Source organism: Schistocerca piceifrons, chromosome 2 (genome assembly GCF_021461385.2).
Source record: "Schistocerca piceifrons isolate TAMUIC-IGC-003096 chromosome 2, iqSchPice1.1, whole genome shotgun sequence".
NCBI classification, from domain to species: domain Eukaryota; kingdom Metazoa; phylum Arthropoda; class Insecta; order Orthoptera; family Acrididae; genus Schistocerca; species Schistocerca piceifrons.
This window is the reverse complement of record NC_060139.1, coordinates 305,306,699-305,325,062: the sequence shown is the minus strand read 5'-3', so window position 1 is coordinate 305,325,062 and position 18,364 is coordinate 305,306,699. Positions and strand designations below refer to the sequence as shown.

Genomic DNA, 18,364 nt, shown 5'->3' with positions numbered 1-18,364 from the left:
CACATTAGAAACGTACGTCCTTTTTACTTAGTTTTCCATTTAACCGGACTGAATCACGGCAACGTTTGACTGGGTGACTGGGTACAGATAGTAATTGTTTAAAAAGAACTTGTAAACATGAAAGGCTATTTGTATTTACCGATATAAACAATTTTCTTTCCCCTGTGTACACGATACAGAAACGTTCAATATGCGGAAACAGAAAAGAAATTGCAGTCGAGGTCTGCGTTGGCCGTGATCAGCTTCCACTTAGCCCCTGTTGCGTTGATATCGCTAGCAGTGACCCTTCACGCCGGTGTGACCCATGGCGTGTGTGGTGTGCAGTCGTCCACTTATTCAAGCACTGACGTACCCTGCTGCCGACTCTGTTCACTTGTTCATCGCTAAGTGCTGCCAAGGACGAGATGAAACACAGCACGTGTGGCTGACCAAATAAAGTGAGCTGTGGCTCTTCACCTCGTCCAGGAGAAATGAATTTTAGTACCAGATGCTTCAAATGTGTAAACACGAATAGTTCTTTGGGAAAAGTGATTGATCCGCTTCTTTCTTCATGCTAATGATCGCCGTATTTCAATTCTTATGCACTTCGGAATCCTTCTCCTAGTTTCACAAGGAGATCTGAACAAAATGAATATATCTATTTGCCGGATTGGGCCACGTACCAGGATCCGTGACCATGATACAGTGGTCTAGGATAGTGCTCCGTCTTATACTTAATGGAGTATAAAACCAGCGGCAAATGCTCCTGCAGATTACAACAAAGGCGAAAACGCTCCTCTGCAAAAGACTGTGATAAAATAGTCGGGAATCAGCTACCTAAGTCATTGTTTCTTCTTCACCAAAAATATTGATATTCTAATATATTCGCGCTCTTCTGACACAGAACATTCTAAATCCTATCACCCAGTCTCTCTTTATAGTTAAGCCTTCGTATTCAGCATCTCCCTCCCACTGCTACTGTCCATCTGTCTTTCCCCTGCAGTTTTCTTTTTCCACCATTGGCACTTTCTCCAGTCAGTCTCTTCCATTGTCACGGTCTTCATCCCTTTCTCTCGCTCTTCCTCACCAGTCTCCTCCTCCGCGACTTTCTCTGTCTGTCCCACAGCCATAGTCCTTGTCTCATTATTTTTGTCACCTACTACCCCTGTCTCATTCTTGCTTAGTCTGCTTGTTCTCCCTTCAACCATCACTGTCTTGTCTCCTCACTGGCCCTAGGAAGTGTGTGCTAGTAGATTTGATCCCTAAAATGGGAAAAACACGTGGGTATAGAGACACTGAAAAAGTGGGTGAGCCTTTAACACGTGGATACTGGGCGATGGAGTAAAATTGACAAAAGTGGACTGCTCCCTCCTCCAAACCGGCGATTGGCGGACAGGTAAGCTCCTCTCTCTCGCTACCACTGTCTGCTCTTGTAGCTTTCATTTTTCTCCTAAACCCACCTGTTTTCTCCTTCCCTCCCACTCCAACAGTCCACCATGGAGTGATGACCATGGACATTACTGTGGTAGGGTAGCTCTGAGTGCCTTAACGATGTACCCCAGGTGCAACCACAACGAAGGGCTATCTGTCGAGAGGCCTGACAAACGTGTTGTTTCTCAAGAGCAGCAGCAGCAGCTTTTTCAGTAGTGGACGAGTAACAGATTTAGCCTTGTAACATCAGCCAACAGTTCCTTGCTGTGCTAGTGCTGCGAACAGCTGAGAGTAAAACGAAACTATAGCCATTTTTTCCAAGGGCATGTAGCTCTACTGTATGGTTGTATGATTAAGGTATCATCTTGGGTAAAATATTCCGGTGGTAAAATAGTCACCCATTTGGAACACCGGGCTTGGACTACCCATGATATCAGGAAAAACAAAACTGGCAATCTGTGCATCGGAGCGTGGAATGTTAGATCATTTAACTGGGAAGGTAGGTTAGAAAATTTAAAAAGGGAAACCGATAGGTTGAAGTTACAGTGCGTATTAATGATGTCCAGGAGAAGGTTCAACGGGACTTACGGTTAGGCGAGTGTAGGGGCATAAATGAAATCAAATAAGGATAATGCAGGAGTAGGTTTAATCTCCATGTGCAAAAGGCAATGTCCTCACTTGACGGGCTCATCATCGCCCAGCTCAAACCTCTAAGGATAGAAACTTGAGATCTGAAGGTGTGGATTTTACAATGTAGGCGTCGTTTACAGAGCGCTCTTCCAGAGTTCTAACCCTAAGAGGATGAAATAAGGGATGAAGTGTTTTTTAAAAAATATCGCTATTAAGGCAATTTTGAAGCTAGATCTACGGAATTTATTTGGTTTCTCGGTCAGAAATAAAGAAATACGTGTTTCAGAATGACTGGAAATTTAAACCTGTGGGGTGAAATAGTGGGTGAAAGCTTTTTAAAATATATCATTATTAAAGAACTTCTGAAATATTTTTAAAGTGACGTATATGAACACTAGCACTTGACTTTTCGGTTATAAACAAAGAAGTACACATTTCAGTGTTTTTTAAAATTGAACCCTTAAGGGTGTGAAATAGCGGATGAGATTCTTATGAAAATATTTTATTACGAAAATATTTTATTATGTAAGCATTTTTAAAGCTAAATCTACGAAATAAGTAATTTCGGCTTCAGAGGTATGTAAAAATAAGTGCGTGTTTCGCTGTTATTTAAAAATTCAAGCCCTATGGGGGGGGGGGGGGGGGGGGTGAAAGCTTTTACGAGAATATTTCATTGCGAAAACATTTTTAAAGCTAAATCTTTGAAAATTGATGTTTGGCTTCTCGGTTTGAGATGAAAAAATTCGTGTTTCACTGTTTTTGGAAATTAAACCCCCAAGGGGGTAAAATAGGGCAGACTGATTCACTGACTAACCATCGCCCAGCCCAAACTGCTAGCGACAGAAAATGGAAGTTCAGAGAGTGTGTGGACCTTATACTGTAAGTATCGCTTAGGAAGGAATTGTCCAAAATTCCACTCCAAAGGAGGTGAAACAGGGGATGAAGGTTTTTTGAAAATATGTCGCTGTTAAAGGAATTTTGAAGATGGAACTACGGCAACTGGTATTTGGTTTCTCATTAGCTTCTCGGTTTGGTATAAAGAATTGTTACAGGATGAAATTTGCTATGGAAAAAATCACCACAAGAGCGCGAAAAGCATGATTAACAAGTATTTTGGACTCCAACTACAACAGCTTTTTAGTCAGAAGTACATTCGAAAAGTCCATGCTTATATGGCCTGAATTAGCATAAAAAGACAACGCTTATATGGTCTTAATTAGCATGGAAAGCTTAAAAGTTGTTGCAATTAGTGAACAACATAAAAATTAGATAAAACAAAAACAAACAATCTCTGCAGGCCATACAGTCTACGCGAGCGAAGCATTTGGCTCTAAGTTAGTAAATGAATAAGAAAGTGAATGCGGGTAAGCTACTATGAACAGCACACTGAACGCATTATCATAGCCAAGAGAGACACGTAGCCAACACCTACCACAGTACTAAAAGTTGATACGCCAATCAGCTTCGCTGATGAAGATATTGATTAAATGTATGATGAAATAAAAGAAATTAGTGGGTTACGGGAGACGAAAATTTAATTATGATGGGGCACTGGAATTCAATAGAAGGAAAATGGAGAGAAGGAAAACTAGTAGGTGAATGTGGAATTGGGGGAGGGGGGAGTAAGGAATGAAAGAGGTAGACACCTGGTAGAATTTTGCACAGAGCATAATTTAATCATCGTAGTACTTGGCTTTAAGAATCATGACAGATGTTTATAAACGTTAAAATGACCTGGAAACAGGGAAGTTTTCAGACTGAATGCATAATGGTAAGATAGAGATTTCGGATGCTGCAAATGAAGCAGACGAAAGAGAATACAAACATCTAAAAAATCAAATTCCGTCAGAACTACTGACAGCCTTGGGAGAGCCAGCCACGACAAAACTCTTTAACGTGGTTTGCAAGATGACACAGGCGAAATACCCCCAGAATTCAAGAAGCATTTAATAAGTCCAATTCCAAATAAAACAGGTGCTAAGAGATGTGAATGTATCAGTTCAGTAAGTAATAGCTGCAAAAAAATAGATACACAATTATTTATAGAAGAATGGAAGAAGTGATCGAAAAAGATCTCGGGAAGATCAATTTGGATACTGGACAAATGTAGGAACACGGGAGGCAAAACTGACCCTACGACTTACTGTGGCATTCATAGACTTAGAGAAATGTTTTAACAGTGTCGACTGGAATACACTCTTCGAAATTTTGAAGGTAGCGGTGATAAAACAGCGAAAGGTTATACACAGCTTGTACAGAAATCAGACATCAGTTAAAAGAACAGAGGCGTGAAGGAGAAGCAGTGGTTGAGAAGGGTAACACAGGATTGTAGCCTGTTCCCGATGTTATTCAATTTATATACTGAACAAGCAGTAGAGAAAACCAAAGAGAAATTTGGGGTAGGAGTTAATGTTGAGGAAAACGAAATAAAAACATTGTGGTTTGCCGATGACATCGTATTTGTCAGTAACAGCAAAGAACTTGGAACAGCAGTGTCTTGGAAGCAGGATGTAAGATGATCATCAAAAAGCAACCCAAGGATGACAGAATGTAGTCGAATTAAACCAAATCATGCTCAGGAAATTAATTAGGATACGGGACACTTAAAGTAGTAGATGAGTTTTGTTATTTGGACAGCAAAATAACTGATGACGGCCGAAGTAGAGGGGATGTTAAGTGCAGACTAGCAGTGGCAAGAAAAGCGTTTCTGACGAACAGAAATTTAACATTGAATATTGATTTACGTGAAGTATTTTCTGAATGTATTTGTATGTAGTGTATGTATGGAAGTGAAACGTTCACGATGAATCGTTCAGACAATAAGGGAATAGAAACTTTTAAAATGTGCTACAGAAGGATGCTGAAGATTAGATGGATAGATCACCTAACTAACGGGGAGGTAGAGAACAGAGTTAAGGAAAAAGAAATTTGTAACACAGCCTGCCTAGAAGAATGGATCGGTTGATAAGAAACACTTAGATTTCAAGAGATCACCAGTGTAGTACTGTAGCGAAGTGTGGGAGGGGGTAAAAATCGTAGAGACAGATGAATACAGTAAGCGGATTCAGGAGGATGTAAGTTGCAGTTGGTACTCGGAGAAGAGGCGGCTTGCACAGGATAGAGTAGCATGGAGAGTTGTATCAAACCAGTCTTCAGACTGAAGACCACAACAGCAGTATTTAAGCCAGCAACTTAAACGTAGGGTAATTAATCCTATTTTGCTTGAATTACTAATGTAAAACTTCCGAGATGGTCGCTAGGTTTAGGCAGAAAAATGAACACAGTTCTTCGAATAGGGTCGTCTACAGGACGACAGAGTAAAGTCTAGCAGCCTAAAATATTTTGTACTGCTTTTGGCCTGGCTAATGTCTGTGTTTTTTAGAATAAGCAAGGGTTAATCATGTCGTGGTGCGTGTTTCTAGGACGATGCAGTCCGTGCTGCTGGCGAAGATCATAGAATTCTTCAGTCCGGGCTCCGACACGACCATCGAGGAGGCGTACGGGTACTCTGCGGGGCTGATAGGCGCCGTCTTGGTGCGCATCTTCTGCTGGCACCACTACTCCAAGGAGACGCAGTTCGTCGGCATGCGCATGAGGGTCGCCTGCTGCAGTCTCATCTACCGAAAGGTAATCCACGACATTTTACTTGATCCATAAAATTACACGAATTTGGCCGTAACTAAACTTTTGTCTGCTGCTAATATTTTGACTGTAAAACGTTCAGCCATCTTCGGAGCGAGTCTGAAAGAACAACGGTAAAAGTTTTTACTCCATTCCTGGAAGGGGATTGTACGTCCATTAAGAGCTTGTGGCTCTTTGCAGCCTGTGTTCTTAATTATTTCCTCTTTATTTCTTTTTGGTCTAGTGTGTTAGCGAAAAGAAAAGAAGGCTCTGTAGAAATTACATAATGGAATTTGTCGGAATTTTCATAGTCAAACGAAGTGAGGTACATTGGCAAATTGACCAGAGTGAAGTCTAGTTTTGCAAAAAAAGATTAAATTACTTGAAAGTAACCAGGGTAATTAAGAAAAACTGTGTGGTTTGACGGGAAATTGAAATATTTAACTCTGCTGCTAGCTATGTAAATAGTATCAAAACATTTCTCTTTTCATGGTCCAGTTATTTTTGGCATAAAAAGTTAAACTGGTGTAGAAACGGTGGAATTCCTTCATGCTGAAAAAATAAAATGAGATCGAAATATGATTTATCTATATTAATAATAATACTGTAGATATTTAAATGTATCTAATATTTTCTGAAAAAAGTGGAAAATAAGGACTGGGAAACTATGATTCTGTTTTGTGAAATAATTTGTCCGAAAGTTAAAAATAAAATATATTTTGTACGCCTCATTTGCTGAACATGATTTAGAGTTCATTCAAAGGCACGTTGAACGTGTCTTTGATCTATCTTATACCTTGCTCTGACATTTCACAAAACATTGGACTGAATTTTTTATTTTAATGTAGTTTAGGTTTAACTTAATTACTTATAATTAAGAAGAGTTTCTCTTTCTTCTAAATTATAGGTGATAAAGTACTATGTTTCTTGTACGTGAGTAGTGATTAGACACAGTTCCAGTTACGAAAAGATATAAATACTGGTAACATAAGTCAAGAATATGGCGACACAAAACTAAACATTGCACAAGGATAAAACAAACAAACATTGTGGTAACAGTGTATACATACATATTGAAGGCTGAGTTAGTATATTAATTTTAACACAAGATCGTAGTATCAAAATATAAGAGGAAAAAGTTAATGTACTTTGAAATTATGAAATTAACAATAGGGAAAGTAACAATAACGACGATGCACAATGAATGTAAATAAATATTGAGGGTTGAGGTACTTCTATATATTAGCATAAGAAATAGGCACTGGCAGCAATGCATGGAAAATTCTTTACTAGTTTTGCAGAACATGTATATGTTCCGGCTTGGTTTACATTGCCTTTTTCCTTAATTTGATATCTGTCGCTCTGTCAGTGTTTCCTGAAACCAGCTTGTGTGGTCCTGTCTTTATTATACACCAATAAGGCAGGTCAGGTGCACATGACAACATGGCAAATCATTGTGGAACAAAAACCACACAGGCAGTAGATACACGCTACAGTGATCCCTTTATGAATAATGTCGCTTCATAGTGTCTGGTAGACACGGAAATAATACCATTGTTAAGAGAGTTAACTACTACGTTTTCTCAAAGTTAAAACCATCAAGATTAATTAAACCATCCATCAAACGAATTTAAATACCCCTTGCAGTGTAGGAGTTTGAATTTACTCGCAGTAAATCCTTGCCTGTAGTAAGAAGTGACTGACAGCAGTTTTAGATGTAGTCAATTTTTTACGTTGACGACTCAGCTGTTATAAGGACACCTGTCAGTTTTAGTTCATTTAAAACCTCCCCCTCAAGCTTTCTTGTTTCCTTACTTACGGCCCTCTTCCAGGGTTTGACATCCACTTCACTAAATTTCCCAGAAGTGGAGGTCGTTTGGAGGAGGACACTCTGCGCAGTGATCTGCTGCGCCCTGCACCTTCCCAATACGAAACGGACGAGCAGTCTGCCAACAATCAGTGGCTGAAGAAGCCACAGGTTGCGGGTTGTAGAAAAGAACGATCCTCCTGTCCCTGAAATCAAGCTAGGAAAATCCTCACAGAACCGAAACCTCAAAGGTACAAGTCGGCAGCTAGTGGTCTCGCGGTCGCGGTCTTGCTTCCCGAGCACGGGGTCCCGGGTTCGATTCCCGGAGGGGTCAGGGATTTTCACCTGCCTCGAGATGACTGGGTGTTTGTGTTGTCCTCATTTCATCATCATTCATGAAAGTGGCGAGATTGGGCTGAGCGAAGGCTAGGAATTTGTACGGGCGCTGATAACCGCGCAGCTGAGCGCTCCACAAACCAATCATCTAAGGTACAAGAAGAAAAGTCGAAAGTTATACCGGGTTCTGCTGCTTCAGAGTATTCGGCCCCCTCCCTCCCACGACCATGCCCCGTCCCCATGAATATCGATGAAGAATCAGTCAGTTAGAACATAATCAGCAAACTACGATGATCGTCCAATAAATAACGTAAAATATTTTTTTCTCGGCCACTTTCGGTTCAAAAAACGTGGAATTTGCTATCAGACAACGTGGAATATTCCTGTTCCAGCCCTTAAGGTTTCATGAACTTCCGCTATCGTAGCCTTCAAAATGGTGTCTGTAACTGAGGTGCGTTCAAAGCGGAGACCTCTCACTAAGTTTCTTTTGGCGGAAAACAAGCGCATCGCAGATACTCGTAGGAGCTTGAAGAATGTCTGCGGAGACTGGCAGTGAACAAAACCACGGCAAGCAGTTCGGCGAGGCGACTATCAGCTGACAAAGGTCACTGAAATCTGTTCGATCTCCTCCAACCAGCCGGCCGCGCACAGCTGTGACTGCTGCGATGTTGTAATTGGTGGACACTCATTCATGGTGATCAATGGATCACAAATACCTCTTTGTTCCATGGGCGCTGATAACCGCGCAGTTGAGCGCCCTACATACCAAACATCACTTTTGCTCAACTAGACGTTTGTTGGCAGTGCTGACACACTCGGCCATCAGTTGGGGTATTCTCGCAATAATTCGTGTGTGTGAACTTAGACTCTCACTCCCGTAACGATTTATACATAGGCTCGGACATATCCCTTTAAGACCCACTGTTGTTACACGTAACACAGTGGAAATATGCTACCTGAAATTTGGTCCTAACATGAGAACGTAAGGTGGGGAATTGCTATAACATCGGTTAATAACGATATATTAAAAATAATTGAAGATGAAAATGACATGAAGAGAACACTACCTACTTTAAATGAGATTCAGATCAAAATAAACTGGTGATTTATTAGGAAAGTCCTTCATATACACAAGAAAGCCAACAGATCGACAGTACGAATCTAACATAATAGAAAATTACTGAGCACACAATGTGATGTCCATGGAAGAGCAATGGATACGAGCTGCACGGTCCCTAAATTATATGAGCAAACGCCACGACTCTGAGTTTTACTATTCAGTGGTTGGTTGTCCGAATTGAAGCGAAAAGAATATATCTTCTAACGGCAGTGCGGTGCCGTTGTAACCTTATAAAATGGTAAATCCCCCACCTGACGACCCGGTCTGCACAATACGCTCACCAATCTTTAGTCTCAATGGACGTGGAGACGTGGGTACGCAGGAGAGCTGCACGAGCCTGGAATCTGCGGATCGCGATAAGTCGACGGGACGACGTGCCAGCGCAGAACACGAGAATGATCACCCTTTCAGCGACCGAGCACGTTAAGCCGCCTCTAAGACGAACGAGTCAAGGGTCCTGCGATCACGTGTCCGTGTACGCGACTTTCCCGTTTGCACCGGTACGGCTTCAAACAACAGTCAGGTAACACGTTATTTACTTCTGTCCTCTAAAAGTTGGTCGCAAAAATTCGTCTGACGTAAAGAGGCAGTAGGTGTACCAGAACGTTATTTATACTAGTGACAATTTCAGACACACAAAACCAACGCGACGGGAACTCCACCAGATCCGGTTAACACAGCAGCTGGCCGGTCCTCTTCAAGAATACTGTGTTCTCTGTAGATGTTATCAGGCTGCGGGCCAGCCCTTAAGGTATCAAACCCGTTAGCCGGGCACCGGACAATACCGTACCCGCCGCAGCCACCACCACCACCACCACCACCACCACCACCACCACCTAAAATCCTGTCTTTCTTTGAGTGACACGAGAGTCCCGTAAGCCCACTCAGTGCCTCCTCCACACGAGTAAGCCTGGGACTTAACCGTCTGAGTGGCGAGGGGACTGCCCCGTTATTCCAAGTATTGTGTGCCTAGGCCGTTCCCAACTCCTGGGGAAACTAACTGCCATGGTCCCCCCCCCCCCCCCCCCCCCCTTGGCCGAAGCGACGTAAGTTTAGACATTACTCTGTATTTATTAACAAGTACAATACTAAAAACCAAGTACGGTAATCACAGTTAAATAAAGTGGAGAGAAATGTGTGTCCCGCATATCTCCAGTTGTGACAAGGAGTATGTAGTACTAGCTAACCGTCATACTGGAAGGAGGAAAGCCAGCCGGCTTGTAACCTTCCAACATGGGGTGCAGCACATTTCAGTATGGCGCATAGAATATTCTCAGCCATTGGTCTTACTTTTTCTCAGACTACCGTCTAATGTAACATGCACCACGCTGGTCCCCATGGAAAACCAACTGGCAAGCTTTCACCTCTAAAACAATTTTAAAACCTGTCAAGCATATTGCACGAGTGGTACTAGAACCCAGTACGTTGTCCTCGATGGTGAGTGTTCATCGGAGGTGAGGGTATCTGGAGTGCCCCAGGGAAGCGTGGTAGGTCCGCTGTTGTTTTCTATCTACATAAATGATCTTTCGGATAGGGTGGATAGCAATGTGCGGCTGTTTGCTAATGATGCTGTGGTGTACGGAAGGTGTCGTCGTTGAGTGACTGTAGGAGGATACAAGATGACTTGGACAGGATTTGTGATGGGTGTAAAGAATGGCAGCTAACTCTAAATATAGATAAATGCAAATTAATGCAGATGAATAGGAAAAAGAATCCCGTAATGTTTGAACACTCCATTAGGAGTGTAGCGCTTGACAAGTCACGTCGATTAAATATTTGGGCGTAACATTGCAGAGCGATATGAAGTGGAGCAAGCACGTAATGGCAGTTGTGAGGAAGGCGGGTAGTCCTCTTCGGTTCATTGGTAGAATTTTTGGAAGATGTGGTTCATCCGTAAAGGAGACCGCTTATAAAACACTAATACGGCTTATTATTGAGTACTGCTCGAGCGTTTGGGATTCCTATCACGTCGGATTGAGGGGGGACATAGAAGCAACTCAGAGGCGGGCTGCTAGATTTGTTACTGGTGGGTTTGATCATCACGCGAGTGTTACGGAAATGCTTCAGGAACTCGGGTGGGAGTCTCTAGAGGAAAGGAGGCGTTCTTTTCGTGAATCGCTACTGAGGAAATTTAGAGAACCAGCATTTGAGGTTGACTGCAGTACAATTTTACTGCGCCAACTTACATTTCGCGGAAAGACCACAAAGATAAGAGCTATTAGGGCTCGTACAGAGGCATATAAGCAGTCATTTTTCCCTCGTTCTGTTTGGGAGTGGAACAGGGAGAGAAGATGCTAGTTGTGGTACGAGGCACCCTCCGCCACGCACCGTATGGTGGATTCCGGAGTATGTATGTAGATGTAGATACTACTTGTAACCGCGATGTTGTCTTAGTTGATACTTGGTTGGGGAGACAACATCGCGGTGACAGGTACTCTACGGAAACCAGTTACAGATGTTCGCCACAGACATACTGTATACGGATGGTGTTAACTCCCTCAGCGTCCGTTAAGGCCTAAATATAGTCTACAAAAGCACCAAAACTGGTAGCTATACAGTAAATGACATCACACGGACGGCTGTAGGTGTTTTATTTCCTTACACAAATTTCTAATTGGCTTGGTTAATGGCAGCTGGCTCTAAATGTAGAAAAAATGTAAGATGATGCGGATGAATAGGAAAAACAAACCCATAACGATCGGATACAGCATTTGTAGTGTTCTGCATGACTCAGTCACGGCATTTAAATATCTTGGCGTAATGTTGCAAGGCGACATGAAATGGAGCGAGGATGAAAGTATTGTGGTAGGGAAGGCGAATGGTAGACGTCCGTTTATTGGGAGAATTTTGGGAAAGTGTGGTCCATCTGTAAAGGAGACCGTATGTAGGAAGCAAGTGCGACCTAGTCTTGAGTACTGATCGAGTGTTGGGAATCCGCAGCAGATCGGATGAAAGGAAGACATCGAAGCAATTCAGAGGCAAGTTTGTTATCGGTGTGTTGGAACAACACTTAACGATTGCTGAGGTGCTGCGGGATTTCAAATGGGAATCCCTGCAGCGACGGCGACTTTGTTTCCGAGGAACACTATTACGAAAATTTAGAGAACCAGAATTTGGAGCTGACTGCAGAACGATTCTGCTTCCGCCATCACACATTTCACGTAAGGGCCACGAAGATAATAGAAATTAGAGATCATACGGAGGCATATAGACAGTCGTTTTTCCTTCGCTTTATTGGTGAGTAGAGAACGGAAATGACTATTAGTGGTACAGTGTATCCTCCGTCACGCACATACGATGGCTCGAGAAATATGTACATAGATGCAGATTTAGATCAATCCTGTGGTGTGAAATGTTGCAGGTATTTTAAAACCTTCGAATTAGAAGGCAAAATACATGCTTGATGAACTGCATGACAGGACAATTTGAAGAATGGAATCATATGAAAGATAATGGCTAAGTTAAGTGCCTGAGCGGAAACGCGCGCACAATTTTGTTAGAGACAAAGATGATACCTTCATAAATAAGGGCTTTTATTTTTCGAAAGAGTGTCAGAGTACAGAGCTTGGTGAAAGCGACACCTTCTTGTTTAGCTCTCCACGTAAGTACCCCCCAGCGTAGCTTGCTGATCGAATTTCAAGAGTACGTCATCTCCCAAAATGGAATCCACTTTCCTCGTTTCTCTCTTAACTTCCTAGGCTGTGGATGGAAAAGCACTGAAGTGTCAGCTAAGAGAAGTGGAAGTGAAACATGCGATAATAACTCCTCTACAGGCAGTTAAAATACGAAACGGGGACCTTCATTGACTGCTGTGATGTTGCTCGAGGTTAGTGTGTAAGGACCATTGGAAGTATTGATACTATTCCTGCTCCAATTTCGCGTGCGAATTATTTGTTTGCACCACAACAAAACAATAATCTCATTAGCTACTGAGTAATCATCTTTAAAGTCTTTCTATGCAACAAAAATATGTAAACGAGAGTGCAGACGTGCAGACCCTAAACTGTAGTTCAGAAATGACCAACGCAAATAGCACTTTGCATCGCGACCGTTAATAAGTCTCTCTCTCTCTCTCTCACACACACACACACACACACACACACACAAAATGACGCACACAGATCACATAAATACATTCAATAGTTCCCAATAACGTTCGATCGTTGCCAATAACATTTGACAACTGGCAACACCAACCAAAACATAACAAAAACAAGTGTTCACTTCCTAATGATTTGAAATCTCAAAAACAAAATTTGAAATGGCAGTTATAAAAAGAAAAGCGCCAAAAATGGAAGAAAAGCACAACATGTAGAACAACATCCACAAAACTTGTAAGTAGAACTTTAAATTACTGCTACATCACAGAAAATCAAATTGCCAAAACTGTTTATCACCTATATATACATCGTCTCAAAATGTAAACCAAATAGTATAACCAAGAATATGTACATATTCCAGGTCACTGAAGATATCTTGCAAAGAATAAAGGCGAAACGCATATGGCACGAAAATTATTTCATTCTGTTGTAATTATACGGTCCAAAAGTAAAATTATCAACATATCGTAATATTCCACGCAGCTGAGGACTACAAAAGTTGAAATATATGCACTGAGATGGCGAAAGTTCTGGGATAGCGACATGCACATATATGAATGGCGGTAGTATTGCGTACACAAGGTATAAAAGGGCAGTGAATTGGCGGAGCTGTCATTTGTACTCAGGCGGTTCGTATGAGGTTTCCGACGTAATTATGGTCGCCCGACGGCAATTAAGACTTTGAACGAGGTGTTGGAGCTAGACGCGTGAGAAATTCCATTTCGAAAATCGTTAGGGAATTCAATATTCCGAGATGCACAGTGTCAAGAGTGTGCCGAGAATACCAAATTTCGGGCATTACCTGTCACGAAGGGCAACGCAGTGGCCGATGGCTTTCTCTTAATGGTATTCTCGGCACGCTCTTGACACTGTGGATCTCGGAATATTGAATTCCCTAACGATTTTCGAAATGGAATTTCTCACGCGTCTAGCTCCAACTGTCATTCCTCGTTCAAAGTCTGTTAATTCCCGTCGGGCGACCATAATTACGTCGGAAACCTCATACGAACCGCCTGAGTACAAATGACAGCTCCGCCAATTCACTGCCCTTTTATACCTTGTGTACGCAATACTACCGCCATTCATATATGTGCATGTCGCTATCCCAGAACTTTCGTCATCTCAGTGCATATATGCGCCATCGGTTAGTAATACGTTTGGCCTTGCCGGCATTGTGTTTTTGATTCAGATTGCTCCCTGGACTGTTCGTGTAAGCTTACGCCGACTTTACTACGATCTGGATTTCTTATTTGGCCAGCTGTTCACTTAGTGAATTCCGCCGTCATCTACCTCAGGTCAGGAACCGCCTGTTTGTCCCATCGGTCTCAGCATGACCTCCAGTGCGAGTGATCGTCAAATGCATTCTACCTGCGGAGGGTGTATTGAATGCAGTGATCCAGTTTTATGGGACATGGTGATCACGTCATTCAGATCTATGCCATTAACTGTCCCATAGCGTTGTGTTTAAATCACTTCTTCGAGAGGAGAAGAAAACAATCTTGGTTACGATGTTGAAATCCATTTCCTCATTAACACGCGTTTCACGTAATTCATTGCATCTTCAGATTGACTTACAATGTCGATAAGTTAATTATGGATATCGATGATAAAACATCCGCAAAAATAAATTACCCTCGCCATGTGCAAGAAAATTAGAGGCAAATATATGCTCCTGTCATGTATTAAAATCATAACATTCGATAACCTTGCCGTGACACGTAATGTATTCGCCTGAATGCAAGGCAGAATTTGTCAAGTCATAAACATGTGGAACGTCGTTCTACATCTTGAGGCCTAAAAAATGTATATCTGTGACCCAGTACTGTGTTTGTGGTCGCAGGATGTAGAACGACTCTTCTGGCATGTTCACCATTTGACAGATTGTAGAGGCCTGATCTTGCCTTGCATTCTGTGGTTCACATTACGGGTCCCGGCAAGGTTATCGGATGTTATACTTTAAATACATGACAGAAGCTCGTATTTGCCTGATTATTTTCTTGTACATAACGAGGCCATTTTAAATACTTTTGGGGATGTTCTAGCATCGATATCCATAACTTGTTTATTAAAATTGCCGGCCAGTCTGAAGATGCCTTAAATTAGCCGAAACGTGCTTCATTAATGAATCAATAAACAGTAATTTCAACATTACAACAAAGACTTTTCTTTTTCCTCAGTCTAAATTCTGGTGCCTGGATCACCACGCTACGAAATGGATAACTTTTTACTTCACTGAGAGTCCTCATTTGCACTTTGATGGCGGATCTATATAGAGTGCCAAAGGGTAACCTGTTGCACGATCCCAGTTGCAGGTTGTCTATGTAATAGCTTCCAAGGGTGACAAAAAATATGAAATGTTGTCCTAAACCATTGATTAAGAACTATAATCTTATTTTAAAGGTTAAATACAATAAGAATTAGAGTTACAAACTTTGTGTATTATGTCTTGCGGCAGTGCAACTCTTGGTGCGCAAATTCGCCGGACTATATTCATTCGGTATTTCAAAAAGAGAGCACTTTGCGACTTCCAAAAAATTTTTGGCGTGATTTCACTTTTTCTCGCTTATCCTGTCCATAAAACTATGAAAGGAAAAACAGTTTATTGCTTAAATTTTCACTGTCCATGTAGGTAAACTGCAGCATCAGGCATGACTTTAAATGTATTGCTTCGTTACTACTAACTCCATTTCAAACACATTTTTCAGATAGTATTCACGTATACCACTGAATGTTCGTGCAAAATTATATTATTGTAAGAGACACAGATCGCGAGATATCACGTTTACATGTGGAAGTTCGATTCCTTAAAGAATTAGGGGTGACGATTAAGACAAGTGTAGAATGTACAACACGGCAACTTCTGTTACTTGAAATACGTCTATTTGTCTGCTAATTTCTCACTTTCATGGTAGAGCCTGACGGAATTGTAGTACTGATACACTGAAGAGCAAAGAAACTGGTACACCTGCCCGGTATCGTGTAGTCCCCGCGAGCTCACAAAAGTGTCTCAACACGACGTGGCGTGGACTCACCTAAGTTTGGTGACCAGCGGAGGAGTTTAAGCTCGGAAGAGAGTTCCTGGAGCCACTCTGCAGCAGTTTTGGACGTGTGAGCGCATTGTTTTGCTGGAATTTTCCAAGTCTGTCGGAATGCACAATGGACGTCAATGGATGCAGATGATCAGACAGGATGCTTACGTACGTGTCACCTTTCAGTCGTATCTCCATATCACTCCAACTGCACACGCCCCACACCATTACAGTGTGTCCACCAGCTTGAACAGTCCCCTGCTGACACGCAGGGCCCATGGATTCATGAGGTTGTCTCCATATCCGTACACGTCCAACCGCTCAATACAATTTGAAACGAGACTCGTCTGACCAGGCAACATGTTTCTAGCCATCGACAGTCCAATGTCGGTGTTGACGGGCCCAGGCGAGGCGTAAAGCTTTGTGTCATGCAGTCATCAAGAGTATACGAGCGGGCATTCGGTTCTGAAAGCCTATATCGATGATGTTTCGTTGAATGGTTCGCACGCAGATACTTATTGATGGCCCAGTATTGAAATCTGCAGCAATTTGCTGAAGGGTTGCACTTCCTGATATTCACGGTACAGTCCCCACTTCATCGCTACCTCGGAGATGCTGTGTCCCATCGCTCGTGCGTCTACTATAACAACACGTTCAAACTCACTTAAATCTTGATAACCTGCCTTTGTAATAGCAGTAATGGCTCTAAAAACTGCGCCAGGCACTTGCCGTATATAGGCGTTGCCGACCGCAGCGACGTCTTCTACCTGTTTACATATCTCTGTATTTGGATACACATGCCTATACCAGTTTCTTTGGCCCTTCAGATCTTAAGACCACCAATATGTTCAAAAGCGAATAAAAGCTTTGCATGCAGAGTCAAGGATGTCGGTTGTGCTGTTATCGCCACCAGTAACGTCCGCGCCGATTTTAGGTCGATACACACCCAGGATCTTGATCATCTACTATCGTGGTAAGAATAGACAGGTACAATTAGCTAGATAATGGCTAGAGAATGAAATTTTCACTCTGCAACAGTTTGTACGCTGATTAAAACTGTGTCGGACAGACTAGCTGACCTACCCCAGCACGACTCTGTCGTAGAGCACTTGCTCGTGGAAGACAAACATCCCGAGTTCGAGTCTCGGTCCGGCACACACTTTTAATCGGCCAGGAAGTTTTGTAGAATATTGCTGTTAGTATCGATGACTTACTAGCCTTCATGACTCCACGCCACCACCGCTCATTGTGAACGAAATCTCCAATGTAAAACCTGAGGCAAAGCCTTGTTTTCCACGTGTTGTATTTTTACCCACAAGGATTACAAGCTTATCTTTACATAATATGTGATATTTCGCCTGTCAGTTCTTGTTTTTACTTACTTTTTTACATTTGTCTAATGGCTCGAATGTTTGGCGGTGTAGCTCATGCTAGAAAACGCTGCAGGCTATTGATCAGGGAATTATTTCCTATTGCAGGGGAGAAGTAATTTACTCCATGTGTGATAGTTATAAAGTAATTCAGTTGAAAAGGTCCTGTTAGCGGTTTTTCCATCAGATACAATTTTATATTAAGAGGAAAGCTGTACGGAAAATAGCTCAAAGTAGACTGACGTCTGAATAGCGGTGAGAATTAGAAATGTTTTTCGTACCACCACGAGGGAAATAAACCCAACCAGTTGACAGATTAAATAGCAATAAAGCGTCACTGGTAGTCTTTTCGACTGTTACTCTGGCTTTCATGAAAGTTATGTGCTCTGTTTATCAGAAACCATGCTCCTGAAATGCTCTCTCTACTTTCAGATGCTTTTCGGGGACCTGGGTAGAAATTTTATTCTTGCCAACGAAGTGTTGCCACTAAAGAATGTATTTCTGCATCATTCCCGTCTTGTGTATCTGCACGATGAGGGGAGAGTTCTCTGATCCCCAATCATCTTGAAGTTTCTTGCGGAAATGTGTATACTTTCCGGAAACCAGTGCTTAGAGGCAAGAATAACGGTCGACAGATTTCTTCAGAATCGTTAAACATATGTCTTATAAAATAGGCAAATAATGTAGTTCTTTCGGGTCAGTGCGAGTAAATGTTAGAAAAAAGAGAAAGTTATTAGAGAAATAAGGTTCTTGGTTTTAAGACACAGAATATGTCATACATCATATTGTGCTTTGCTTCAAATTTGTATGCGCATCGGAACAAAAGGTCTCTGTTACAGGGAGGAACTGAATGAATAATTATCTAAAATGCTTTAACTACACCATTTAAAATAGTTTACTGTTATTGCACAAGTAGTATGCGTAGGATCAGGGCCAATCCT

The 18,364-nt window shown here is 42.0% G+C and overlaps 1 protein-coding gene across 4 annotated transcripts in view; it reads left to right on the top strand.

The window, feature by feature from the left end:
- Window positions 1-18,364, top strand: part of LOC124775109 (ATP-binding cassette sub-family C member 4-like) — a 203,973-nt gene that overhangs the window by 52,651 nt on the left and 132,958 nt on the right. For all 4 annotated transcript variants that reach the window (XM_047249940.1, XM_047249938.1, XM_047249939.1 and 1 more), the window contains exon 4: window positions 5,463-5,667. In XM_047249940.1, coding sequence (XP_047105896.1) covers window positions 5,463-5,667 — 205 coding nt within the window. The remainder of the gene's footprint in view (window positions 1-5,462; window positions 5,668-18,364) is intronic.